At 48.6% G+C, this 26,860-nt stretch overlaps 2 protein-coding genes across 2 annotated transcripts in view; both read right to left on the bottom strand.

Annotated features, from left to right (window-relative positions):
* LOC125756949 (E3 ubiquitin-protein ligase MARCHF2-like) overlaps nucleotides 1-26,860 on the bottom strand; it is a 166,470-nt gene that overhangs the window by 105,411 nt on the left and 34,199 nt on the right. The gene's annotated exons all lie outside the window — the stretch shown is intronic.
* On the bottom strand, nucleotides 17,386-18,017 carry LOC119379554 (E3 ubiquitin-protein ligase MARCHF1-like). Its single transcript, XM_037648856.2, has one exon. It carries the CDS (start codon nucleotides 17,959-17,961, stop codon nucleotides 17,566-17,568), a length of 396 nt encoding a protein of 131 aa, XP_037504784.1. The 5' UTR covers nucleotides 17,962-18,017; the 3' UTR covers nucleotides 17,386-17,565.

The raw sequence follows: 26,860 nt of genomic DNA, 5'->3' as shown, positions 1-26,860 counted from the left end.
CGGACACGTGCGTCGCAACAGAAAGATGCTCGTCCCATTGCCGGCCTCACAGAAGAAAGCGCAACCACTTCCCTCCTCTTTAGTCTTCGACACTGACGACGAAGATTTCGAGCCGTCGACAGTCGCGGGACCGCTAGCTGCCCTCTACAATGGAGCTTCGTCTCAGCGAGGTGACCCGCTGCGAACCGACAGCAATAATTCACTGCCCAAGCCAGTCAACGACGCTGCAGCAGAGACATCGAGGGTTCCAGCAACAACCACCCGTTCCGGCCGCAGAGTGTTTGTGCCTGAACGTTACGGTTTAGTCACTTAAGAGAGGGAGATGTGGCATGGCGCCTCGCCTACTGTAACACGCACGCGCCGCGTAGTGTAAACGACGGACAGCCCAGCGCGCCCTCCCGGTGCGCGGATCGGTTTACACCCCGAGAGCAGGCGCGTCCGGGCGCCTCTGAAATAAACGCTTTTTGTTACCAGCAAGCCGTGTGGAGAGTCGCTTTCTTTCGTGCTCCCCGAGCACACGACATTACCCTCATGACCTGCTCTTGCCACTCGATAAGGGACAATTCTGTACAAAATGTGGCCTTCAGGGCGGCACTTCACGTGGCCCGGGTGCTGTACTGGTGGCTGAACGCGAGATGTCAGTCTCAAGCCGCGCCTTTCAGCTTGCTAGCTGCAATCAGGCGTGTGGTGGCGTCGTCCCACGAGGAGACCTGCTGTACTCGTCGCACGTCGTCAAGCCATGTATTGACACTGTGGCTGTTCAAACCAGCGAATTGCGGGATGGACGATGACAGATCTGGCAGTGTCGTCACCGTTGTTGCAGGGCGAGGTAGCTGCTGGAACAGCATCGCGAGGCTCTGTAGAGCGGCTGGGTCCAGCGTCAAAGGCGCCACAGCGGTCGAGGCGGGTTCATTCGTTTCAACCGAGGGGGTAGCTTCGCGCTGCTGCTGAATGTCCGGCTTGCAAACGCTGAAAGAGCTCCTCTTTCGAACCTGTGATGCCGAGCTGTCGACGGGCCAATTCTTCGCGTATGAGGTCAACGCCGAGGCGCGACATGGTCACCGGGTCGAGATTCTGCCACACAATTCCCCGCATGGCGTTGCACCGAGCAGGCTACACGCTGACGGTTACACACGAAACACACTCTTACTCAGTGAGTCCACCAGCAAGCGCACGCAGGCGCGCACATGGAAGCGAGCGGACGGTGGGAAATGTTCTGGCGGTGACAAAGACAGGAATGGCGGAACAGACGTTCCGCCATTCCTGCCTTTGTCACCGCCAGGGGCGAAGGTTTGCTTGCTTACTGATGCGCTGGCATTCTTGCGTGGCTGCACAAAGGCTCGGGCGTCGACTGCGCCAGATGTGAGGGCTGGGCGTGATGGCTGAGGCATAAAGGCTGAGGCGAGACTTAACGAACTATTTATTAAAGAACATAGTGGAGCGCGCCAAAACCGTGACCGTCCGTCGCGGCGGCGGTAGCGAACCTGACCCCTCCCTCGCTTGGGCTTGGTGTTGAGCCGGCGTAACAGCGCTGTAGGTGGCGCTAGTGATGAGAGAGGCTGCACATGCGGGCGCTCACATCACATCATTTCTATACTAGCCAATATGTTGTTTCTTTATGATTAACAGATACGGCTTAAAAAGACAAAAAACCAGCTTTATTATGAGGACGGCGGATTGTTAAAAACACGAAAAGTGCCGAGAATGACATGATTATCTAACAAAGTTCGAAATAAATTTTCATAGCAAATTGATTGATATCATGAAATCCAGAGATTAAAATGCCCACGAAGCATGACCAGCACTCATGCATTCAACCCGTTCAGTACAAAGTGTCTCCGAGAGCGTCAAACACGCAGTTGGTCTGCAGTAGCCCATAGTCCTTATATCGGCGGTTTTCTTGCAAAACGTTTTTGGCAGCAGTTGTGACATTTGCTTTTGCGGAAGTGATGGTGACTCTGCGTTATTGCTATTGTTTTCTTGGCGCTTGTCGAGACGGCAACGGTCGGATGTCTCTCGCTCTTCAGCTGCGCACGCGTCGTCGAGTTCTGTCCAGCTACCAGTCACTGCTCTGCCGGACCACGATCCGGCGCATTTAATGTGTCTACTGTCACGCCAGGAACAAACGGTACCGAGTGCGTACACTCCTGAGCGTAACACCCACGCAAGCAGCGAATAAGCAGAAGGTTACGAAATAGAGAATGCCAACGAGCCAGGGGGAGCTCCCCCCGTAATCCGCCAGTATTGCGAGCAGGCCACACAATGAGAGAGCCACCAGTAGCGCAGCGCCCAACAACAGCAGCTCGTAGCGCGATGATCGCCACAGCCACCTCTTGTTGCGCCAAACCCATCGGAAGAACCGCAGCATGGTTACACTTTGAGCAGCCATCTGGAAACGCTGACCGCAGAGTTCGCAGACGTCCACGTTCCGCTCATTAAGCCAATGCTCAATGCAGGAAACATGCACGAAGCCTATAGTGCCAGAGCAGCCGCAAGGAGACACTAGCTCAGCCTTTTGGTCGCCTTCGTGGCAGATTCGGCACATGGCTCCGCTACTCCCAGCCCCGTTGTGGTAGCCATTGGCCATATCAAGACAGACGTTGTCCCACGTAGGCTCATCCTCCGAGTCGCTTACTGCTTCATGGTTTCTCGGCGACGGTGTTCTATCGTCCCTGAATCGTGTGGCGGCGGCGTCTTCGTCCTCCCGGCTCGAGTTTGCGAATGCTGCCTGGTCATCTATTGCACTTGATGTTGAGGAGTTGGTGTCAGAGCAAAAACTATGACGAACACCTCTCGTCGCTGGACGCCGCGAAGAGGAAGGCAACGTCTGGGGCATGCTGCTGTTCTTTTCTTCTCTGGTTACAGAAGCGTGATCGCAGTAGTCTCGACTCCACAGTTTTTGGGCATTACCTTCACAAAAACACAAGTCGTCGTCGTCACGCCTACCTGAGTGTCGGGCAACCTCACTAGTTTACTCGCTCGGAATATGGCACCAGTCAATCGGCATAATGTTGCACTTCGGCTCGTAAATGCACGAGTGCCTACGCAAAGTATCTTGTCTTATACTGGTGCCTTCCTTTGTACCCAGTGGTGCAACTTGTGCAATGTCATAGGCTCCTAATATAAGGCTGTGGAAACGTGCGCCAGAACGTTTCTACAGCCGCGCACGCGTACGCACCTCAGCTTTCTTTTTTTTAAATGCGCAGCATTTGTTAGCGAACTCTAGGTACATAGAGCGTTTCTATCTGCGTATCTATCTATCTAGCCGCCTATGTCTGGGTGCTCTCGTGATCGCCTTCTTAACTTGGTGTAGACCAAAATCAGCATGGGAGGGTAAGAGGATTTAACGAATATGACTGTCCGGTCATGACATTAATAACGTGAAAATCCTGCCGCGTACGTCTTCAAACCCTTTGCTCCAGAAACGTGTAGCACAAAGCAGTTTACTCGGGCCGCAGCGTACGCTTATGCGCCACAGGTGATGGGCAGTTTATATCGACCCAGGAACGGCATGAAGAGACAGTATTAATGGGAACTAACAGACAATAACGCCAAGGAAAGTATAGGGGATGTTTTTTAGTAATAAATGTAAGGTAATTGTGAAGAAAGAAAAATGGACGAAAAGATAGCTTGCCGTGGGCAGGGACCGAACCTGCGACCTTCGAATAACGCGTCCGATGCTCTACCAACTGAGCTACCGCGGCGGCCATCCCCCCGTCCACTTTATAAGGTATATGTGTGCATTTAAACGTGGGAGCGTCAGTCAGCGCCGCCAGTAGCCATGACGGCGAGTGTGGAACACTCTTTTTCTGCCTTGTTGGCGTCACGTAGCACGTGAACTTATTACGAGCTGGCAGCTGACCAATAATCCCTCGCATACCACCTGAAAGCATCAAGTCTGCCAGAACGAGACCCTCGCTATGAATGAAGGAAAGAAGTGTTAATTTCAACCGCTCGTTTTCTTTGTTATACACAATATTAATGGGAACTAACAGACAATAACGCCAAGGAAAGTATAGGGGATGTTTTTTAGTAATAAATGTAAGGTAATTGTGAAGAAAGAAAAGTGGACGAAAAGATAGCTTGCCGCGAGCAGGGACCGAACCTGCGACCTTCGAATAACGCGTCCGATGCTCTACCAACTGAGCTACCGCGGCGGCCATCCCCCCGTCCACTTTATAAGGTATATGTGTGCATTTAAACGTGGGAGCGTCAGTCAGCGCCGCCAGTAGCCTTGACGGCGAGTGTGGAACACTCTTTTTCTGCCTTGTTGGCGTCACGTAGCACGTGAACTTATTACGAGCTGGCAGCGTAATACGTGACGCCAACATTACCTTACATTTATTACTAAAAAACATCCCCTATACTTTCCTTGGCGTTATTGTCTGTTAGTTCCCATTAATATTGTGTATAACAAAGAAAACGAGCCCTTGAAATTAACACTTCTTTCCTTCATGAAGAGACAGTGGTAATTTAAATGCGAGAGCGTTAAGAAAAACCGACATCGGCAGCGTTGAACCGACGAATGCAAAGAATAAAAATTACGATGCCAGCAGGAATCGAACCCAAGCATTCTGCGTGGCCGTCAGGTGTTCTACCACAGAGCCACGCCACGTCTAGGAACTGCTGTGGAAAAACACCCTATTCAGGCGTAATGTCGGTGCAACGTCAAGTGTGGTTCTAGTGGTGGCTAAATAATCTTATAACAAAGCAATAAACACTACATATGTACTGCTATGGTACAGGGATCATGTCGGGTTAACGTGAATTGTCGTTCCAGTGTTGGCTCCGCTTTTATAGCAGTCTTATAAACATTACATTTCTACTACTATGATTCAACAACTTATATTCAAGTGTTGCTCGACCCCGGAGGAATACTCTAACGAAAGTTAAGCATGATATTCACATCATCGCACTGTAAAGCGCACATCGTTACCACAATACTGACGTTTGTGCTCTAACGTGAGGGCTGACATTATGTCAGGCCATAAGTTGCCCTTTACACGCCAGTGTTGTCGACGTGCCGTGTAAGCCCACATTGTGCGCACAACTACACTTACAAACAATTCGGCAGATCCCACGCGTTGTGTGGAATCGGTTTCAGCGAGTACTTCTATCAGCGAGTACTTCTATGATGAATTTTATGGCTTTGCAGGCCTAGCGTTTCTGAAGCCGAACGATTCGGAAGACTAATCTGGTTGCTTCAAGGTTGTTTCCGGGCCTTATATAGGTGATGCAGGTTGTTTCTAGGTTGCTGCTACGTCGTTGATAGGCTTTAGCTAGGTGATGCATGGTTGTTCCTAGGTTGATTCTCAGCGCAGAGAGGTTCGAGTTAAACCACATACAGTCACAGACACGCCACGGATGTCCAAACTCCACAGACAAAAACTCGCGCTGAAACAAGGCGTTCGCACGTCTGAAAAATCTACGGGCACGTCGTCGTTGGCGTAGGCCTTCCATCGCTTCGGGGTCTTCTCGCAGCTACCATTTCCATTCCCGTTACCTATTATTTTCTCGTTGCAAGAACTCGGGGCCTCCTGCTCGCCGCCGACGCTTCGCAGTCATTTTTGTTGGTCTCACTGTTGCTTTCTTCATTTTTAATGGAGCAGTGGTGAGTTGTGGGATTTACGCAATTTCTGTGGCACGTACCCGTCTATGATGATAGTTTTTTGGTTCGCCAGACAAGGAACGATTTTCATCATAGCTTCGCTGTTAAAACTTTAATCTCTGCACTTTGGCACGGCTAGACAAAGTAGCGAGGCCAGCGAGTCGAAGAAGTTCTGTAGGGGAATCGTTACGCCTGTAATGAATGAAAATAAAACGCACAGCTTTCCTTTGTAGCCTTTCAAGTCTAAGAATTTTGTTTTTGTGTGCGGAAATCACGCGGCGCTGGTATATTCCAATATTGCTCGGATAAGACTTGTGTAAGCAAGATATCTTGTTTCACAGGTGATCGTTTAAGGAATAACCATTTATTTATTGATACTGCACGCCAATATGCTGGCCCATGTAGGAGGGGCAATGCAATGACAAAATAATGACAAGTTAAGGCAATGCAAGAAGAAAAAAAAAAGAAATATAAACATTACACAGAAAATGATGCAACCTATTGCCACATTGCAGAAGACAAAACGCTTGCTTAGCACAATAGACGAAATGACACTTTGGTGAAGAACTCTGTGCAAATAACAGCAGGAAATTTATTCAGTGCTTCTTTAGAAATTTGTTGCACATGCGTGTTCCAGCTAAGGTCGCTGCTTATCATGACACCTAAGTATTTATACTGTGAAACGTTCCGTAGCAGGATACCGTTGATACTGTAAGAAAAGGAAAGGGTTGAATTCTTGTTTGTTTTGTTGATACAAACCGTTTTTTTCTGCCTCACACGCCATTTGCCACTCTGAGCACCACTGAGAATTATTAAGGCTTAGTTGGTCATCTTGGGTTTTAATTGCGTGGTACAGTACGCAGTCATCTGCAAATAGTCTGATGTTTACGTCGACGTGATTAGTTATATCGTTTATGTACAATAAGAAGAGCAGTGGGGCCAGTACAGAACCTTGAGGTACACCAGGTAAAACGGGAACGGTATCACATACATAGTTATACTGTAAGTACTGGTAACGGTCCGAATAATCATCTTGAATTCAGCGCGTGAGCGGGCCTTCTCCTATTTGGCATTTTAATTTACAGTTACGTTTAATGTAGGAAACGCGATCGAAAGCCTTAGAAAAGTTCATCAAGATGACATCAATTTGTAGTTGGCTGCTAATGTCTGGCAAAGTCTTTGCCAGACATTAGTGGCAAAGTCTTTGGCAAAGTCATTCTGCAGAGGTCCAAAACACATCCTAAATTTTCTCCAGTGGTGGAAGTTAAGAACGACTGCCAACGCCTTCACAATTCGCAAGATAGATGTGCTCCTTTGCGGCTAGCGCATGCAGTGCAAGAAACCTTAGCGCCGCAGGATATCTGATGCAATAGCGCATGGCGTGCTCAAGGATGGAATCTCTTGATAATTTGATTTTTTGCTCCATAACATGTGAATAAATAAAGTATAAACTATGCGCAAGAAAATTATAGACTTTACAGTATACTAGCAGTCATGTGACATATGAAAAGAACGCTACGACAAATAGTTGTTTTCTTCTTTTCAGTTGCTTATACGTATTTCTGAAAGTACACGTGGTGCACGCGGTTCCAGATAATTTTTATATAGGTTAGTGTACTTACAACAAACGCAATAAATTTGGCTTTTTTCCCCTCTATTTCTCTTGATGTGGCAAGCGGCATGCTACTATGCTTAAGACAGGTGCTACGTATCCAGAAGGGCACATAATTGGCTTTGTCGTTAGAGCATGCTTTCAATTTCAATAAATAGCGCAATAAAAACAAAGTGAACCGAGCGTTCTCTTCTCTGTCTCCTCTGCTTTTATTGCGCTCCCTATCGAAACTGAACTCATGCTGCAAATTACTTTCCTTGCTACAATATCTGCTACAAAACGCTCTCGATGATCCCCATGGTATTTGCAGAAAAAATAGGTACAGTATACCACTGCCGAACAAACGTTCATCGCACCCAGTATGCCCGCTCAACTGTTTCCACTGTGAGCCCCCATTAACAAGAAATTACCGTAAGTTAAAGCATAATTGTTAGCGACGCATGCGCCAACAAAGCGTAGATATATGCCACTTAAAACACCACTGCCGATTCCGTGTTCGGGCAACACCACGCATATTATTCGCTCGGGCCCCTGTTGGGCTCGATCTGCGGTTGGGCCGGGCCAGGCCAGGTAGGTGAAAGTTTTTCTCGGGTTCGGGCAGGGCACGGGTCTCGCTTCGAGTCACCAGGCCGAGTTCGGACGGGTAAACTTGAACGAGTACCGGGCCGAGAATCACGGCCCATGCAGTGCTCTAGTGCCGACTACTGCAGCGTGCCGCTGCTCCTGTGCTTTGATATGTATTTAGCTGTGCTCGAAACGAGTGGTAACGTGCTTGCGAAGTTTGAAGTCTTGAGAGTGTGCCGTCGCCTACCGGTCAATGTCGTCTTTATGCAGAGTAGGCTGAGCGCCGCCGTCAAGTTCGCACCGGCGGGTAAACCAGCTCAAGAGCCACGCCGGGTGCTTGAAGCTCCTTCGCAAAAAGACCCAATACAGGCGTCACGTCGGGAAAGGAATCATGGTAACATATATATTACAGCGTGGAAGAAGAGTAACATAACACCTAACGTCACACTATCCGAATTGCGTAACGAGCGCGTGTAAAGCTTCCCACCTATTACAAAGGACTTAGGCATAATTCTTTATCATCATCAGCCACACCATCAACAAAGAGCACATAATGCCTTACAGACTCGTAGTGGGTACCTCGTTTCTCCAAAGACTGATGAATAGTGGCATAGTGTGTACTTCGATCCCTACTTCGCAAAATTATGATGATTTATGGCGTAGTGCAGGGGTCTCAAACACGCGGCCATGGACCCTTCTATTGCGGCCCGCCACGCCCGGGCGCTGCGTCGATAGGATACTATGATCATTACCATATCCGGAAGTACCTATTTGTGCGAGCACCTGTTCTCCCTTCTTAAGGTGAACAAGTCGAGCATGAGCGTCGTCTTCTCACAAGAAATTATAGGGGCCATGCAACATTTTTTCAGCACGTTCAGAAAACGCTGCCAAACGATAGTCGAGGCTCCTGAGAACTTGTGAGCCAAACATTTTAACGCAGCACGCAGCCTGAAATTTTGAATTAATTTTCAAAGTAAGCTAGAAATCTCTCGCTCTTCTCTCGACAAATGTTGCCATAAACCCAACTTTCCGTACCATAAACACAAAGTCCACGGCCATTGGCTTACTTGAACACGGCCGCCTGGATCGAGGCGCGCGACTATGGTCCCTTGAATACTGGCTAGTCTACCGTCCGCATGGCGCACCGTATGGGGAGGGGCTGACGCTTTCTAAATGACCCTGCAGGGGGCGCTGCGCGCTTTCGGAATGTCACCCGCTCATTGCTCTCGCCTACTTGTTCATTGTGTTGTGTTGTGGTGCTGCAGATCGTCCGTTGTGTTACTACGACCACAACTGCGACGGCATGTTTGCTGGACTACGTGGAACTCACCTCATCAGTCTGCGGGAACGAATGACCATCCAGCTGCAGCGCAATGTTTAGTGATAGTTAGTTCACTAGCATCTTATAACATTGCAAAACCACATAAATCAGGAAATTGTGCCCCAGAAGTTATCACTGCTCTGGCTTCTCTTCCTGGGGTACGAACGGAAAGCAAGATTGCTGTGCTGGATAATTTGATTGATGGAGGAATGTTTGGCGATGCTGAAAATGCACTGCAAGGTTTGCTTTGCGCAATATCAGTTCGCCGGACCACGCGTCTTCTGTAACGGCAAAAAGCCACGAAATGCTTATTTATGATGTGGCAGGGTACACAGTAAGAAAGATCCTCATGAAAACTTCCTGTAATGAGTGTACATTGCTGCTTTCTGCGGAAAAGCGCGGTGCTGTGGATGATGCTTCTCGAATCCACATCAAATTTCGACAATGGAGGTTTGATGTACCCTTCGGGCCCTCTTAAGGATATTATAACCGTCCTTGAGAACAGCTTCACGACATTTTTCAGCGTAAATAAGCTGCACGAGCAAAGAAGGTGACTCTTAAGGGCTCGTTTCTTTTTTTTTTTTTTTGTGAAACACACTATTTAATGAGAACTAACAGACAATAATGCCAGGGAAAGTATACGGGATGTTATTTGTAGTAATCAGGATATAAATGTGAAGAAAGTAAAGTGGACGAAAAGATAACTTGCCGCCGGCAGGGACTTTACTTTCTTCACGTTTATATCCTAATTACTACAAATAACATCCCGTATACTTTCCCTGGCATTATTGTCTGTTAATTCTCAATAAATAGTGTGCTACACGAGCAAAGCATTCTCGACCTTGCCGATGTCATTACGTGGGTACAGCTGCCTGCACTAACGCACAGAGCATGCACAGCTAATTATACTTGCCAAATAGTGAAGTTTTACCTTCTTTTACGGCTGCGCTTTTTTGTGAAGGCCCATTAACAATGAGAGAACAGCAAGGAAAGAGCAGCTGAAGCATTTGAAAATGAGAAGATGTAAATAATTTTCTTACCTGTGCAATTCTTCATATTTATTTGCTTTCACAACCACTTTCGTTTCCCCGTTTTAGTTTTTTTTTTGGTGCTCATGCCAATGAAACTTTTCAAAAAAAAAGTAAACTGGTTCTTTCAATGTCAGTTGTTGCCGTGCCACCTGAGAAACAACCTACACACAGTACTACCATGCATTCCTTTGATATATGTGCCTCGGCAAAGCAAGCCTTTGCGAACGAAAGCACGTGAGAACGTGTTAATCGAACCGGTTAGTATTTTCCATGGGCACAATTACGCTGCAGCAAAAAGGATATTGCAAGAAATGGACAAGCTGAACTATGCTGAACGTGCGCCCGCGCTTCGGCGACACGCAGCTGGTCGGCGGAGCGCCGCTCCCCAGCATGAAGACTGCTCGAAGCGCCACCACTCGCATCATTCGGTAAGAGTGCTCGCTCTCCCCGGCGGACGGCAGACTAGCCAATATTCGAGGGACCCTAGCACGATGATGATGATCAAAACTTTATTTCTCCCAAAAGAGGGGACCGACCCAGAGATCCTAGCGCGACACCGCCGCGCGCCGATGATCCAGGCGGCCTTGACTTGAGCTGCATAGATACCGCGGCCGTCGCGCGATGGCGCCACGTGGCTGCGCGCGTGCTTGCGATTACACTGAAAGCAAGCCAAGCAAGCCTCGAGTTCGAAGAAAAAGAAAAAGGAAGTGCTCAAGGTCAGACGCGCGCTGACGAGCAGACGTAGCTTCTTGCCCCCTTGTCATCCTCCCTCTGCACAGCTTTCAGCGCGCTGGCTGGTACGAAAGGAAAAAGTCACAGTTTCGCCGCAAGGGCGAAGCAATGAATGCGATAGCAAGAAAAGCGGCCCGTGATGGACGCGCTGCGACTACCGTGCGTCCATCACTACCCGGCAGCTACTAGACAGTTTTAATTTCACGTACGTAAGGACTTCTCATACGCAAACGTGAAAAGTACACGTACGTTACGTGCACGACATCTGAAACGCTTTTAGCTACACGCACGCGACGCGCGGTGAGAGCTACCACGTAGCTCGATCTGCTGAGAATCATGAACACTGCGGTAGTTTGTTCGAGCGCCCGCGCGAGCAGACAGCGGAAGGGCAAGGTTCTCGCTGCGCAAATATAAGAAGAAGCGAGAGAGCTGGCCGACGCCTTTAAGTGCGCCCGCGCGCTCCTAGCGCCATCTCGCTGGTAATGAAGAAATGCTTATAAGTGCCTCCGTCTCGGACTGCAAACGGTAAATGGTGTGTATATAACGCTCGGCGTTAGCTGGCAGAGGGATGTGCGCTTTGTGGAGTAGTGCTTAGCGCACCGCGCTGCGAATTCAGAGGTCGCTGGTTCGATTCCGCGCTTCGGAAGCATTTTTCTGATTTATTTTTCTTTGGGATATTGATTTATATATACATACTTATACATATACGCAGCATGACGACGGCGACGGCAAAAATCAGCCAAGACTGTCCACATAATTGCTATCGCAATAAAAGAAAGAACTTAAAGCGTGCGACTAATCCGTGTAACTCCGCTCGTACTCGACGGGTTCTAAACTTTTTCGCGGCAGTCGCTCCGTCAGGCAATGAACTCCTATAATGAAGGTATTCGATGGTTGCTTTGACATCTGTCTCAGAACCGTGTTAATGCGGACGTTTCTTTTCTCGTAGCAGCCCCTTATTTCCAGGCATCAAGTCAGCGTGTTTTGAATTTTAAACGTGATATCTTGCTCCAAATTAAATAAAACTTTTATGACTTTGCTGAATGGTACCCGCATTGTTTAGTCTCATATTACGATTACTTACGCTTTAATCGAGAAGAATACACTGACGTGGCGTGGCTGGTCTCAAGCATTTTTGTTTTCGTGAGGCACCGCATGCGCTCACCATGGAACAAATACTATATTTCAGAATACGCGTCCTCCTGATTTTTGTCCTCCTGGTAATCAGTGACGATATGTTTGAAATGGCGACGTTAGCTGACATTCTGTTCAAGCCCCCCCCCCCTCTCCTTTCACTCCCCCACCGCTGCAACGTTCTTCCGAGTCGGGAGTGCGGGAATTTCGTGACAGGGGCCCGCTAACTGAGCTGAGTTTGAGACCCCTGGCATAGTGGGGTCCCATGCAACTGTACTAGCCGTAGTCGCACCAACGCCACTCCTCCAGCTTTCGCTGTGACGGTGCTGCGTGTTCCGCAGAGGCATGGTGTTTTTTTATTTACCCATTTATTTATTTTGAAGAGGCTAACTGCAACTGATGCAATCAACGAATGTATATAGCTTGCCGTCACGTGACGTTCCTTGCAGTATTTTAAGATGAGTTTAGCTCCCGTTGTCGGCGACTTTCACATGATCTTGAGCCGAAAGCCAGCGCCGTTATCCTGACGCTCAAAGGAGAAAACATGGGCACCGTTGGGAGAGCAAAGCGAGAACATCCGGGCAAACAGTCAAAATACCATCTAGGCGTGGCCTTCGCGCCGCCTCCGAGACATTGTGCCAGGCTGCATGACCACGCAGCGCTGATAGTGTATGGCCGAGGCGAGACCTGCAACGTGGTTTAGTTCAGGAAAGGCGGACCGTACCGTATACCACAGAATGCTGAATACCATTCCGTTTGATCCGTATAATGGCTTTGGGCGCCGCCTATGTGGGGGCACTGACGTACTTAGAAATGGCCAATGAAAAGCATCCGTAGTGCCGTAGTGCCGGTTACACTCGCTCGATCGACTGACAAGCAGAACTACTTATCAGGGAAGACCAACACCGAAGAGTATTCCGTATTACGTGGTACCGTATAGGCCCGCAGTTTCATTCCGGCTCAATAAGCTTTCAGGCCTGCACCGTGTCGTGACAGAATACGACAGGCCAGAAGCTCTCAACAGTGCCTTCGAGCCAAAGAAGCGTGCGCGCGGACCGTGTCGAGGTGAGCGGCCACGGCTCTAAGCAAAGGCTTTACAGTGCGTCGGCCCTTTCTATAGCAAGCGGAAAATACGGGTCACCCTTGGTAAGCGAATGCCGCGCGCACGCCTCTTTGGTTCGAAGGCAGTGTAATACGATAGCGCATGAAAACAGCCACGTGTTTTTTACTAAATTTTGTGGGATATCTTCACACGCAAAAAAAGAAAAAAGTCGCCACGCAACATGTACTATCGTGAGCAATGTGAGCGTGAACATGCGAACGTGTGCCAAGAATTCTCAAACCCGACGCGGGCGACTCGCGGCGACCGCTGTCAGAAACCAAGAGGGAACGGCGCTGCAGCTACCCCGCTAAACAGTTGGCACTCCCCCTCGCTAGTGCTGATACAAAACGGCAGCTGACTGCGCGTCTCCGGCCGCTCGTGTGATGGCGGGTATGCCGTGCACATGTAGTGCAGCAGTGTGCTCTCTATGATGTCATCGCGCAAAAGAAAGCTTTGAGATTAGCCTGTCTTCTAGCACAAGATCAAGATACAGCAAATAGGATTTGCAAAAAAAAAAAGAAAAAAATCACAGCATATCCACGGAGTGAATGCTGATGAGTGGGCGAAGCTGCGGAGGTTCATCGGTAAACCGTGAATCTTCCGTGAATTCTGCCCAGTACATCATCACCGACGTGAGATCGGGCGCGTTTATACTAAAGGTTCGATGAGTTATGACGACTTGCAGCTCACTTTAATTTTACATGTACGCTGTGAATTTTCATTGTTTAGAAAATCATTGCTTTAGAAAACATCTGGCGTCTTTCGTTAAGCAGCTGGCGTCTTTTCGTTTTGCTTTAGAAACATCTGGCGTTCTTTCGTTTTGCTTTTACAAAACATCTGGCGTCTTTCGTTGGTTTATTTCATCAATTCATCAATATTTCATCAACAAAATTTTTATTGTTTAATCACGCACAGGAGAAATCTCACCAGGCACTACCTTGGAGGTAAACAATGGCTGCTAATGGGAATGAGAGACAGAAGAAGTCGGCTTTTAGCTAACACTTACACTTCTACTTCTACTAACGTTTCCTACTGGAACATGCCAATGGCTGCTAATGGGGAATGAGAGACAGAAGAATTCGGCTTTTAGTTAACGCGCACGCTGCGAATTTTTTATTGTTCAACAACGCACAGGAAAAATCTCCCACCGGCACCACCATGGAGGTCAAAGCGTAAGACTGGTTACGCACTACGACTACTACGACTACGACTACGAGGGACGAACGGGTGCCGCCTTAAGGAGCTTCGCCCCTAAAACACTACTGCCCTTTGGTGCGCGTGAGTGCTACAACAGGCGCTACATAATCAGGGTGTTATCTGTGTCACGTTCCGCGAGTCACAATAATTGTCGTGGTTTTACGTCCCAAAACCACGATATCATTATGAGAGACGCCGCAGTCAAGGGCTGTGGAAGTTTGGACCACCTGGGGTTCTTTAACATGCTCCTAATTCTCAGCAAACGGGCGTCTAGCATTTCGCCTCCATCGAAATGCGGCCGCCATGGCGGGGATTCGATCCCGCTACCTTCGGGTCAGCAGTCGAGCACGTTCCGCTAGTCGGAAAAAATTGGGGCAGCTACGAGTGCGAAGACTATGGAAGCGGCCGAGCTGGTGGCGTTGCCCTCCTCTCTTCCCTCCTCCGCACCCTCACTTCCCTTTCGCACCCCTTGCATTACTATACTACATAAGACAGCTCCACTAACGTGAAACCTGGGGAGGTGAGAAGCACTGGTGTTTCTCATATAGATACGTCAATACCAATGAGAGGACAGCGTCCTCTCTTTGCTACAGACAGCGTCGAAGATAGCGTCCAGCGCCCATCGCAGAAAGAGGGCTTCTTCTGAGCCAACGCGCCGTCTTATTTGCCACTCGGAGAAGCGCACGTGGCGTTGTCTCTAGCGGGCGAGCGCGCGTTCTTGCGAGCTTTTCCTGAGAGAACCCGCCGTCTTATTTGCCACTTGCTTTACCGTGACGGGCGACGACAGGATACACAGTGACGGGCTACGACGACAGGAGACGCTGACAGCCCAAGCGTATGTTCGCACCTGAAACATACGCGTGGTGGGAAAGCCACAAGTTCGCGGGAAAGGGTCGCCCTTGACACAACTTGACCCTAAAGAGAACGATAGCAATTTTGAATATCTGCTCTTAGTTAACTAATTAGGCGGTATATAAAATACTCTGAAAAGCGTACCTGCCGAGGTAGCTGAGGACGTAGGGTGTCGCGTTGCTAAGCGCGAAGGCGCGGGTGTGATTCCCGGCCACCGCGGCCGCAATTCGATGGCGGCGAAATACAAAGAACACCCGTGCACTGAGATGTAGGTGCACGTTAAAAAAACACGACGTGGCTGAAATTAATCCGGAGTGCCTCACTACGGCGTGGCTCATAACCATATTGTAGTTTTGGCACATAAAACCCAAGCAATCATCGTTATTACTATCTAAAAAGCGTCACATATGACGACAAGCCTCACGTCGTTCGTTTCGCCCAGCTCAGGTTATCCTTGATTTTGTTGATCATTGGTTGAAGTTCCGTAAAACAACGAATAGATGTTTCCCAGCGCGTCGATAAAGCACTAATAGAAGAAAGACACTATGCGCTGCCTATACTATCTGAGAAAGATCGAATATGCAACACCGACTCGCCGAACGCTTAAACTTGGTGCAAAATATAGCACTATGTCAGCACAACTTTCTCGAAATCCTATTTTACATATAAACAAATTAAAATACAGCCAGAATTCATACACCAACTCACAATGGCCAGCACAAACAAAACAAGAGTAGAGACGTCGTGTAGCAAAGGAAAGTTGCATAGCAAAACACGAATTATTTAAACAGAACGGAAGGTGGTTATGAACTAGATCGCACCCCGTTCAAAAATTTGAGGAAAAAACAAACAAACAAGAAAAATTTATCCAGCGTGATATCTTACAATCGCAGGAAAGACACTTGCATCAGTTAATGCAAGAGATCGATGGTTCAAGCACGTTCTTTTTGTTTTCTGTTATTTCGTAAGCTTCAGATATTTCAGGGATACGCTCGTGCGACACGCGTGAGCCGTTCATCTATGTGTATTATACCTACTGCTAAAGCAAAGTCAGAGCACAACATGTGGAGTAGAACTCGTGCGTTTCATCCGAATCCGATCAGCCATCGTGGCACTAAGTGCACTCACAACACAGCAATCGGTAGACTATTTTACGGACGGCTTTCGGTGCCGGCATGCTGGGCTGTTAACCTTCCCGTGTTTTATCTTGAACATCTAAGCGAACAGTGTTACGGTGGGTGTATACACATGAAAACTGTTGGGTTGGTTGCATTCGGCGTTTCCTCACTTTATCAGTTCCCGTCAGGGGATACAAAAATAAGAAAACATTCGTTTAACAGCCCATGATGGCGACGCCCACATGCCTTATATAACATAGTCTATAGAATACGAAGATGCCGGGCTTGTGTTCGCTTCTTGTCTCGTATGTTTCGATTGTGCCTAGTACCGTTATGGTAGTTATTCCAACTAGGCGAAATTGCACTCTTTTAAGTCCAACACATTTCTATCCTTTTTAAGCCTATCTATCTGTTTTTAACTCTAACATCATTTCTATACTAGCCAATACGCTGTTTCTTTATAAAGAAAAGGTACGGCTTCAAAAGACAAAAGAAAAAAACAGTTTTATTTCAACGACGGCGCAGTGTTAAAAACCCGTAAAGTGCGGAAAATGACATTATCTAAAAACAAATTTCGAAATAAATTTCCATAGCAAATGGCATGATATCATGAAATTCAGAGATTAAAATGCCCACGAAAGATGAGCAGCACTCATGCATTCAACCTGTTCAGTACAAAGTGTTTACGAGAGCCTCAAACACGCAGTTGGTCTGCAGTAGCCCATGGTCCTTATATCGGTGGTATTCCTGCAGAACGTTTTGGCAGCAGTTGTGACGATTTGCATCTGCGGAAGTCATGTTCCCTCTTCGTCATTGCTATTGTTTTCTTGGCGCTTGTCGAGACGGCAACGGCCGGATGGCTCAAGCTCTTCGACTGCGCACGCGTCGTTGCGTTTTGTCCAGCTACGAGTCACTACTCTAGCGGAGGCCGGACTACCATCCGGCGCACTGGAGGTGCCGACTGCAACGCCAGGGAGAAACGGTACCGAGTGTGTACACTGTTGAACGTAAAAACAAGGCAAGCAATAAGTGAGACAGTGCATACCAAATAGAAAAAGCCGACGACCCAGGTGACACCCTCCCAGTAAGCTTGCAGTAGCGCCAGGTGGGCCCACACCAAGAAAACTGCCAGTATTACAACGCCCAACAACAGCAGCTCGTAACGCAATGATCGCCACAGCCACCTCTTGTTCCGCCAAACCCATCGCAACAATTGGAGCGCGGTCATAGGTTCATCGGCCACCTGGAAACGCTGACCGCAGAGTTCGCAGAAGTCTACGTTGCGCTCATTAAGCTAATGCTCAATGCAGGACACATGCACGAATCCTATGGTGCCAGAGCAGCTGCAGGGAGACACTAGCTCAGCCTTTTGGTCGCCTTCGTGGCAGATCCGGCACATGGCTCCACTGCTATCAGTCCCGTTGTGGTAGCCATTGGCCACATCAAGACAGACGCTGTCCCACGTAGGCTCATCCTCCGAGCCGCTTACCACTTCAGGGCTTCTCGGCGACGGTGTTCTACCGTCCTTGAACCGTGTGGCGGCGGCGTCTTCGTCCTCCCGGCTCGAGTTTACGAATGCTGCCTGGTCGCCGATTGCACTTGATGTTGAAGAGTCGGTGTCAGGGCAAAAAGTATGCCGAACACCTCTAGTCGCTGGACGCCGCGAAGAGGAAGGCAAGGTCGGGGGCATGCTTATGCTCTTTTCTTCTCTGGTTACAAAAACGCGATCGCAGTAGTCTCGATTCCACAGTTTTTGGGCATTATCTTCACGAAAACACAAGTCGTCATCGTCGTCGTCGTCACGGCTACCTGAGTGTCGGGCCACCTGACTCGTTTACTAGCTCGTATTATTGCACCAGTCATACGGCATAATGTTGTGATTCTGCTCGTAAATGCACGAGAGCCTGCGCAAAGCAGCTGCTCTTGCCTTTATACTGGTGTCTTCTTTTGTATCCAGTGGTGCAACTATGCACTGCCATAGGCTCTTTATTATAAGGCTGTGGAAACGTGTGCCAGAACGTTTCCACAGCCGTGCATTCAACCAACGTGAGGCTGATGTAATATCTAACACCGGTCACATACTTCAATTTGTTTTTAAAATGACACTGACCATCGTATGATAACAGAAGTTCAGTGCCACAGGGAACTACGAGTCGTCCACAGATTGCTTTGGTATCTTATCAGCGCCAGGTTCTAAAGTGCTGTAGCCGGCTGGCTTTCAGTTCATAAGCAGAAAACTATTAAGCAGGAACACACACATGGCTATTTCAGCGCTTGGATGTTAATGACGCACTGACACTGGATGAAACAGCGGCTGCGTAAACGGATGACTGGATATCCAAGGTACGCAATGGTACTACCAGCATATCCACTCCATTATTCAACACAGCCTGAAAAAATAAATATGACACCGCAGCCATAAAACGTAAACGTCTCCACCAATGTTTAGTACGGGAAATACAAGCGTGGTGCATAGATCACGCAGTGACTATAGTGCCTGCCAAATATTCCTATGATGAAATGTAGAGAATAAATTATTGTCGATCCCTTTTTGATACAAAGTGTTCACAACGAAAGTGAGACGTGTTGTTATTTCTTATTTGTTTTCATTTATTGATACTGTCAACTCACAATGGGTCATTAGAGGAGTGGAATAAGTAAAAAAAAGGAATACACAAGAGTGCTACATTCTTTACAAAATGACATGCTGTACAGATGAAACATCGCAGATCATTTAGATTATACAAGTTGCAAACATGTTCGAACAAGTGAACTATACTACAACCGTTGATCCTCGGCGTACAGCCGTCAGCAGCTTTAACTCGAACGCTCCGACGCGTGGCCTCGGCTCGCTTGGACTGAGGTCAGCGCCGCCAAGCGTTGAAAATGATATGCTTGCTGCAGTTAACGATAGATGGAGCGCGCGTCGGTTTCACTAGTAAATTTCTGTTTCCAGTCTGCCTTACCGGCGGGTTATCGCGCGCCCATGGCGTTCGTTGTCGTATACTTATCTCGACAATGAACCATTGCGTGCGACCGCTTACGCACCTTTTGAGTTGGAATTCGCAGCTGCTGCTCAAGAGAAATCTCATGTATCAAAAGCAGTTGTGCAACTTTTACAAACGCCATGAACGTGCGTTTGCTCTGCTTTTTATACATGCGATTCCTTTTGAGCAGCAGCTGCGAATTCGAACTCGAAAGGTGCGTAAGCTGTCGCACGCAATGGTTCATTGTCGAGATAAGTATACGACAACGAACTCCATGGGCGCGTGCGATAACGTAGCCACGAGCGAAACGTGGCGAAAACGGGATGCCAAGTGAGTGCATTCCGCCCGCCGCTCAGGCAGACTGGAAACAGAAATTTACTAGTGAAACCGACGCGCGCTCCATCTATCATTAACTGCAGCAAGCATGTCATTTTCAACGCTTGGCGGCGCTGACCTCAGTCCAAGCGAGCCGAAGCCACGCGTCGGAGCGTTCGAGTTTGTAGCGGAAGCTGCTCAGCACCACCGCATTCTTTTCTATCCCGTCTGCAGCCGGCCGTCGACAGCTCGCCTACGCGCGGCGCCAGCGCCTCCTCCTCCGTGTTCGGGGAACAACGTGTTGTCGGGGCCGGCTCCGGGAATTAGCACCGGCGACATGCTGCGTCTGCTCGCTCGGGGGCCCCCTTTTTTCCTCTTTCTTGTAGAAGAACGCGGGGGTGCCTCCTTCTCTCCCTCGTCGAGGGGAGCTCTCGTCACTCGCACGGAGTGGAAATAAACAGTCTTGCCCTGCAACTCCAAACCAGCTTCACGTCTCTTTTCTCGCTGCCTCCGGCAGCCGACATTCCCGGCCGCTACAAGTTAAAGGTGCTGACGGCTTTACATAACGGAAGAAAAGCGCTGCGCGCAAAGGCACACAAAAAAATATGAAGAAGTGTTATGTATAAACATACAGAATGTTGCATTTCGTGCAAGTAATTGAAAAATAAGCGGGCATACAAGTGAAACACCACTGAGAACAAAAAAATTTGAAGAATGCGTTCACTGGCGTCAAAATTAGGTAGAATATATAACTTCACTTTTTGCAAAAATTTACCTAATCACAATATTTGCACCACAGTATTGGGTAGTCCGTTTCACTCATTCATAGCGCTAGGGAAAGGACTAAATTTAAAGCAATCGATAATTACCGAAAGAGGAGGAATGTATACGTACTGTGTGTGCCTAAAATAAGTGTCTGTTTGGATGTTAAAGCAACCAGTTTTGTTTATGGCAATGAGACTACGGATAATAAGATTGAAAATTTTAGTCTTTCAAGTGTAGTCCTTAATTCTAATGACGGTAGATTGGCAAGTTTGTTACGTTCTGAAGGGTAGTCATACCGCCGATACTTGTAAAAAAACCTTCATGCGAGGCGTAGAATTTTATGAAGTTTAGATTTATTAGTTACCGTGTAAGGGTCCCATATTATCTTGGCGTTCTCAAAAATAGGTCTGAATAATGTTTTGTATGACTGAATTTTCAGTTCAGCAGGTGCGCTGTGAATGCGTCTTAAAGGGACCGACAAATGGCCAGAACGGGTAATTAATAATAATATAATAATATCTGGGGTTTAACGTCCCAAAACCACGATATGATTATGAGAGACGCCGTAGTGGAGGGCTCCGGAAATTTCGACCACCTGGGGTTCTTTAACGTGCACCTAAATCTAAGTACACGGGCCTCAAACATTTTCGCCTCCATCGAAAATGCAGCCGCCGCGGCCGGGATTCGATCCCGCGACCTTCGGGTCAGCAGCCGAGCGCCATAACCACTAGACCACCGTGGCGGGGCCAGAACGGGTAATTAGATCCTGGTGGAAATGAAAAGACCGTGAATTATAGTGACAGATTCCAGCATACTTTTCGCGATCTGAATATAATTTATATTTTTAAATCGCGTTTAAAAGCAACAAAAGCCGGTATGTCGCGCAGCTTAGTGCAAGAGCCATTAACCAGAAATATGAAGTCGTAATCACTTTGCTGTACGTAGTCTGATCCTTTTATGCACATCAGAATGAGGGCTGAAAATTTGAATATGTATGTTATTGTTAATCCCCATTTGGTTCTATGCGGCTTACAAGGTAAAAGAAGTAGAGTATGAGAAGCAGCGCTGCATTCGTGGTTTCCAGCGAAACGGAGGCTGTGGCGCATGCGCGCGGCACAGCGTAGACGCGTCCGCGTAACTCGACCCGACTCTCGTCGCATCGGACGCATTGGTAGCACGCGAGTTCGCGAGTGAGATCGCAGTGGCACGCAGAATGGCGTCGACTTACTGTTGTGTGAAGGATTGCTACCACGTCATGGACAGGACTGACGGTATATCCTACCACTTGTTACCCGTCAACGCGAAGAGAAAAAAGCAATGGGAAGAGGCCGTCGGTTAAGGGGTATTCAGACGGGGGAGAAATGCTCGGGGGGTAAAGGCGGAGCCTAGTGACGTCAGCTCGCGAGGAGAAGTCTCCACAAATGCCCCCCACTCACACGGACGAGGCAAACGGAGGGGGAGACCAGTGTTACTAGACTACTCTGGTGGCTTGCACCACCCGTTTGACGAGCTGCTGACGACGAGCTGCAGACGACCATCCAGCTGCAGACGACACCCACTGTCGCTCTCTGCAGGAGCAAGTGCAACAATGTGGCCAAACAAGAGCCCGAAATTCCGCCACATCCCCCACCGCAGGGGGATCGTTTGTCCTTTCGGGGAAAACGTCCCCGTCTCCTCCGAGGAGGCGCGGGGGGTCACGCCCACTCGCTAATCCGTGACGTCGCGGTCACGTGATACGCAATCCCCCCGTCTCCCCTGAGCATTCCTCCCCCGTCTGAATACCCCTTTACCCGTTGCCTCCCCATGCTCGCGTTTGTTCAGCGCATTTTCGTCCCTCGGACTACCGGCCGTCGTCGAACGACCGCCAGAGAAGACGACCATCTTCGAGCGTACCAATATGCCCAAGAAGCGCAGACGCCGCAGAAGAAAAGTTCGGTCTCCTGTCATCGTGTGCGCTAACGAAGACACGGTAGTAAGTTGGTTCTTTGTTTAGCCGTCTTGAGCTTCTTCAAACTGACCGACCTCCTTGCGTTTAAATGATTGTATGATGTGGTTAATCAGGAAATGACAAGCATGATTTGTGCACGGTAGATGTAGCCAATGATCGAAGTAGCTATATTCTGCAGCGATTGCGCAAAAGGAGCCACAAGAACACTCGTGCACATTTGCTAGTCTAGCGAAGACGCGTTTTATTTTCGCAATTGTCGGTGCTCGACAGCATGTTATTAGTGCTGCTGTCGTGGTGATGAACATCGGCTGCGAGGCGTGGGGGGTAATTACAATTGTACAGCTGATGCGCCGTGGTTTAGCTGTACTTTGGCTGTGATGAGATGCCACACTTCGCAATTGGTCACAATTCATGAGTCATGATAACAGCAGGTTCATAAATTTGATTGCAAATCTAGCCAAAATTTGCAAAATCTTGCATAGGCTTCGCACAAGAGCCATCAACTGCAGTCTTCTAACACATGGTCAAAGTTACACAAACGACATGTTTTCAGGCATAGCAAGGAGCATACTGTGTGCTTCAGCATGAAATTTCTGTTGATTTAGCCGCGTTTTAGTCTCTGATTTAGCCACTATTAGTAGCGTCCACGTCATTGATGACTCTTGTGTATGACAATGGTGCAGGTTCACAATGATATGTGCAGGGACAGCATTGCCACCTGTGCTGTAGTAGGGGCGAATGTGGAGTTCAGCGCAACTGGGAGTGCTGACGAAGCTCCTGAGCTGGTAAGTTGCTTATGTGTAACCAAGGTCAGCATTACCGTGCAGCTGCGTCATGTAGTTTGGAACACTCGGCAGTGCTGTGTGTGTGTGTTTAAAATATGCACACACAGTTATATCACTCACATCGTCATACATGCGAAGGACAGTCACGACTTGTTTCCTTGGCATATAGATTTCAGCACGTTAACCACATTTAGTACACAAGATGTAGGTGTAATGGGTTTTAGAGTACCTTGAAGGAGCCCTGCAACACATTTCTAAAATGTGGAAGAATAGCCTCACTATCTGCAAAAGTATCTTCACAAATGTCATGCTACCACAATTTTTCGACGACATCATGCCTAAGTGGAATTATAAATCCAAAGCCTTAGTGCCACCATTCCCTCTCCTCTCTCTGCCACCAACACACTGGAAACCACACAGGGCTTGGGCTTCGCCTACAAGCTACATCAGGATCAAGGAGCTTGTGGGGAGCTCATTTTGTTTGATCTTCGACGTGCAAACGATATCTCCAGTCGTCGTGACTGCCCCAGCCTCCTGGCAACTTGCTGAGACCAAATTCGTGGTTTTAGAGCAAAAGCTCTACTACTCGCATGTCTTGCAAGGTCATTTATCGCATCACCATGGGCTTGAGCAACCAGAGCGCGGTGCAAGGCGTGTGTGGCTGGCTTTGGCAAACGAAGAGCCGCATGGCTCAAGGTACGAGCCAAAAAAATAGGAGAATGCTCTAGGCTCTCGGACGCTACAGCCGCAGCTGCTGACTTGGACTGAGAGAGACACAGGGACAAAAGAGGGAGGGGTTGGGTAGTGGCTGAGAGAGAAAAGAGGCTGCAGAAATATGTCATTTTCCCTTTCAGCCGCTACCCCCCTCCTTCATACTTGCATCTTTCTTATTAGATGCGAAGTATCTTAAGGCGGAGCTCAATCCGGTGGTGGTGGTGGTGTGCGGCGTGACCACCCTTACTGCGCATGCGCATACCCTCTCCACACACCTCCTCTCCACTCACCCTCTCCCTTCCCCTCTCCACTTTCCCTCTCCCCTCCCCCTTTCCACTCTTCCTCTGAAACGCGGGCTAGACATGCCGAAATTCTCTCCTGCGCAACGCCGCGATGAGCTCGAGCGCATGCGCGTCCCCTCCGCTTCTCTCTCCTCTCCCACGCTGCCCCCCTCTCGCCCGCCTGTCGACCGCGTTCCCCGCTCGCCCTGTGAGAATTAGCGGCCAGGCTAGATGGAAGACACGACGCGCGTAGCGTCCCTCTTCGCGTTCCACGACGCGAGGTCGGTAGCATGCCCAACGAATGCCAACGGAACGCGATCGTGCAAGTGCTCCGGCTTCGCATCGCCTCATGGTCCCCTTTAGCGGGAGATTGTGTAATTTTTTTAAGTCATACCACGCGATTTGCTGCAAAGAGGCTTTATAGCTGTGGTTGCTCTGAGCACTGCTGCAGTACCACATGCCGGTACTCAATATTGCCGTGAATGACCTGCCAGCTGGGCGCCTGTGCATGCGCTTCAGCACAAGCGACAGGATTAATCCGATCATCCAGTAGAAATCGCTTACCATATGTAGCTTTTCTGGACACCAGCGGCCTAGTTCGCGTGAACGACACCACGTGGCGTATCGACCTTAAAGAATTCAAAAGTCCGGCCATGACGTATGCAGTGACGCGACACTAAATAAAAGAGAATCAAAAGAAACAGTACACACGCCCCGAGACTGTCGCTTCACCTCAGTGCGCAGAAAAGAGAGCGCTGTGTGTCGGCGTTATCTCGACGGCGCCGACTGGCAATGAATCGGCAGTTTTTGTAGACGTGCCACGCCAAATGTCTGGCCGTTATAGACGCGCCCGCGATGCATCAAGAGAATCGTGCTTTTATTTGTTTGTTTAGTTTCTTGCGCTGCCGTACCGGTGGGATATTGAAGCAGCATGCTGCTTTCCGAGTTTCTTTTTTCAGCTAGCGGGAACCATTATGTTTGGGTACGAACAGGATATTGCGGTTGCATAATTACCAAATTTCCTTTGGTGTACCACTTGGGTGATGCTTGTTTGCTCCTTGCGTTACCTCAAATTAGAACTGGATAAATTTGAGAACGCTAGGAATGAGAGTAAAAAAAAGGAAGTTAAAGATAGTTTTTATTTGTTTTCATTTAGTTCTTATTGAAATGTGGCTGCCACCGCAAGCTTGACGCCGTCAAAGCGGGTGTGCAAAAATGATACAGTCGTTGAAAGATGATCTTGCACACCGGAAAATGTGAACTTGGTTAGTTTTTTTGTTAGGAATGAACATATAGTAGAACATATACGACTGACGTGTTGTGTAATAATCTCTAGATCAGCCGTCTATCCCGCTAAAAAAGGCACTTATCATAATTGCATTTCTTCTTTCTCTTTCTTTTTTTCCTTTTTTTTCTCATGGTCGACTGACTCATATGCTCGAGGTGATTGTCTTGAATCCTGTTGGCGCAGATACACCAATAGCACGGTGTTAGAAGTACAGGTGGAACGACGCAGCACCGGCGCCATGCGCTCGCTGCGTCGAACTTCGGTTCCTCCGCGCCGTCACGCCGCGAGATGGCAGGAGCAGTCAAGAGGCTCACAGCGGCGCGCGCCGGCCTCTCTCCCGACAAAGCCACGGTGACGAAGCAGTTGTCGCCACATTGCTTCCTCGTTTAATTCTTTTTGTGCGATGGCAGGTCATGCTATTCGAGTGAGAAAGCCGTGAAATGGGCAAAAAGTGTTTCGTGCCGCGGTGCAACTCTGTGTACAAGACCTGCACTGAAAAGTCGATTTTTCTGCACCCCGAGATGCGGAACGCCTGAATGTTTGGCGCCATGCGATTCCGCGCAAGGACCGCGTGCTGCAGTCGACTGATTACGTGTGCGAGAAGCACTTCGAGCCGAGGTACATAACGAAGACGTGGGAAGCAGTGTACAAAGGGCACGTTTGTGTGAGCACATCACGAAAGGCGGCCCTGGCTAATGACGCCGTGCCGACGAAGTATTGAGTTCGTTTTGAGTTCATCGTCTTGAGTTCATCCACGCCGTGAGTTGGCCAGTGTTTTTTAACACCTACGTGCGTGTGCAGTCTTTCTCTCTCCATGCGAAAGCTACGCTTGTTAACAATGAGAATATCTGGGGTTTTACGTGCTGAAACCACGTTATGATTATGAGGCACGCCGTAGCAGAGCTCCACAAATTTCGGCAATGTGGTGTTCTTTAACATGCACTGACATCGTAGAGTACACGTGTCTCTAGCATGCCGCCTCCATCAAAATGCGACCGCCGCGGCTGGGATCGAACTAGGGAACTTCGGTCAGCAGCCGAGTACCGTAACCGGTGTACCATCGCGGTTGACTGGCTACGCTCGTAAAGACTCCGCACACCGTGATCGACGTGTTCCTTGAAAGACGAAGTAGTAACGCTGTCTTCGGGTGACTATGCGAGACATAAACAGTGAAATATATTCCTCAGTTGGCAACAGAGAAGAATCGGGAACATATATCCACCATTCATAATGTCTCCCCTTCTCGCAGTGCCAAACCAGGATGCTTTTTCATATCCTTCGTCGGTGCCTCAAACTTAGCTGCTGGCATTCGCTAAAATTCAGTGTTTTATGCACGACCAGCTAAAAAGTCGTATTCGTGACACATGTCTTTATCCGCGATCAACGACCGCAAATTACTTCGAATGTTCGCGACAGCAAAGACAGTGTGCATTTTCTGTTGTAATACTACGGCTAATGCGGTATTTTTTCTAACTATCTAAACTATACTTCTACAAATAGAACTAA

This window comes from Rhipicephalus sanguineus, chromosome 1 (genome assembly GCF_013339695.2).
Source record: "Rhipicephalus sanguineus isolate Rsan-2018 chromosome 1, BIME_Rsan_1.4, whole genome shotgun sequence".
NCBI classification, from domain to species: domain Eukaryota; kingdom Metazoa; phylum Arthropoda; class Arachnida; order Ixodida; family Ixodidae; genus Rhipicephalus; species Rhipicephalus sanguineus.
This window is presented reverse-complemented; position numbering and strand designations above follow the sequence as displayed.

Bases quoted from the DNA above. Each gene is read 5' to 3' on its own strand.
- LOC119379554 (XM_037648856.2), bottom strand. From the start codon at position 17,961: ATGCCCCCGACCTTGCCTTCCTCTTCGCGGCGTCCAGCGACTAGAGGT.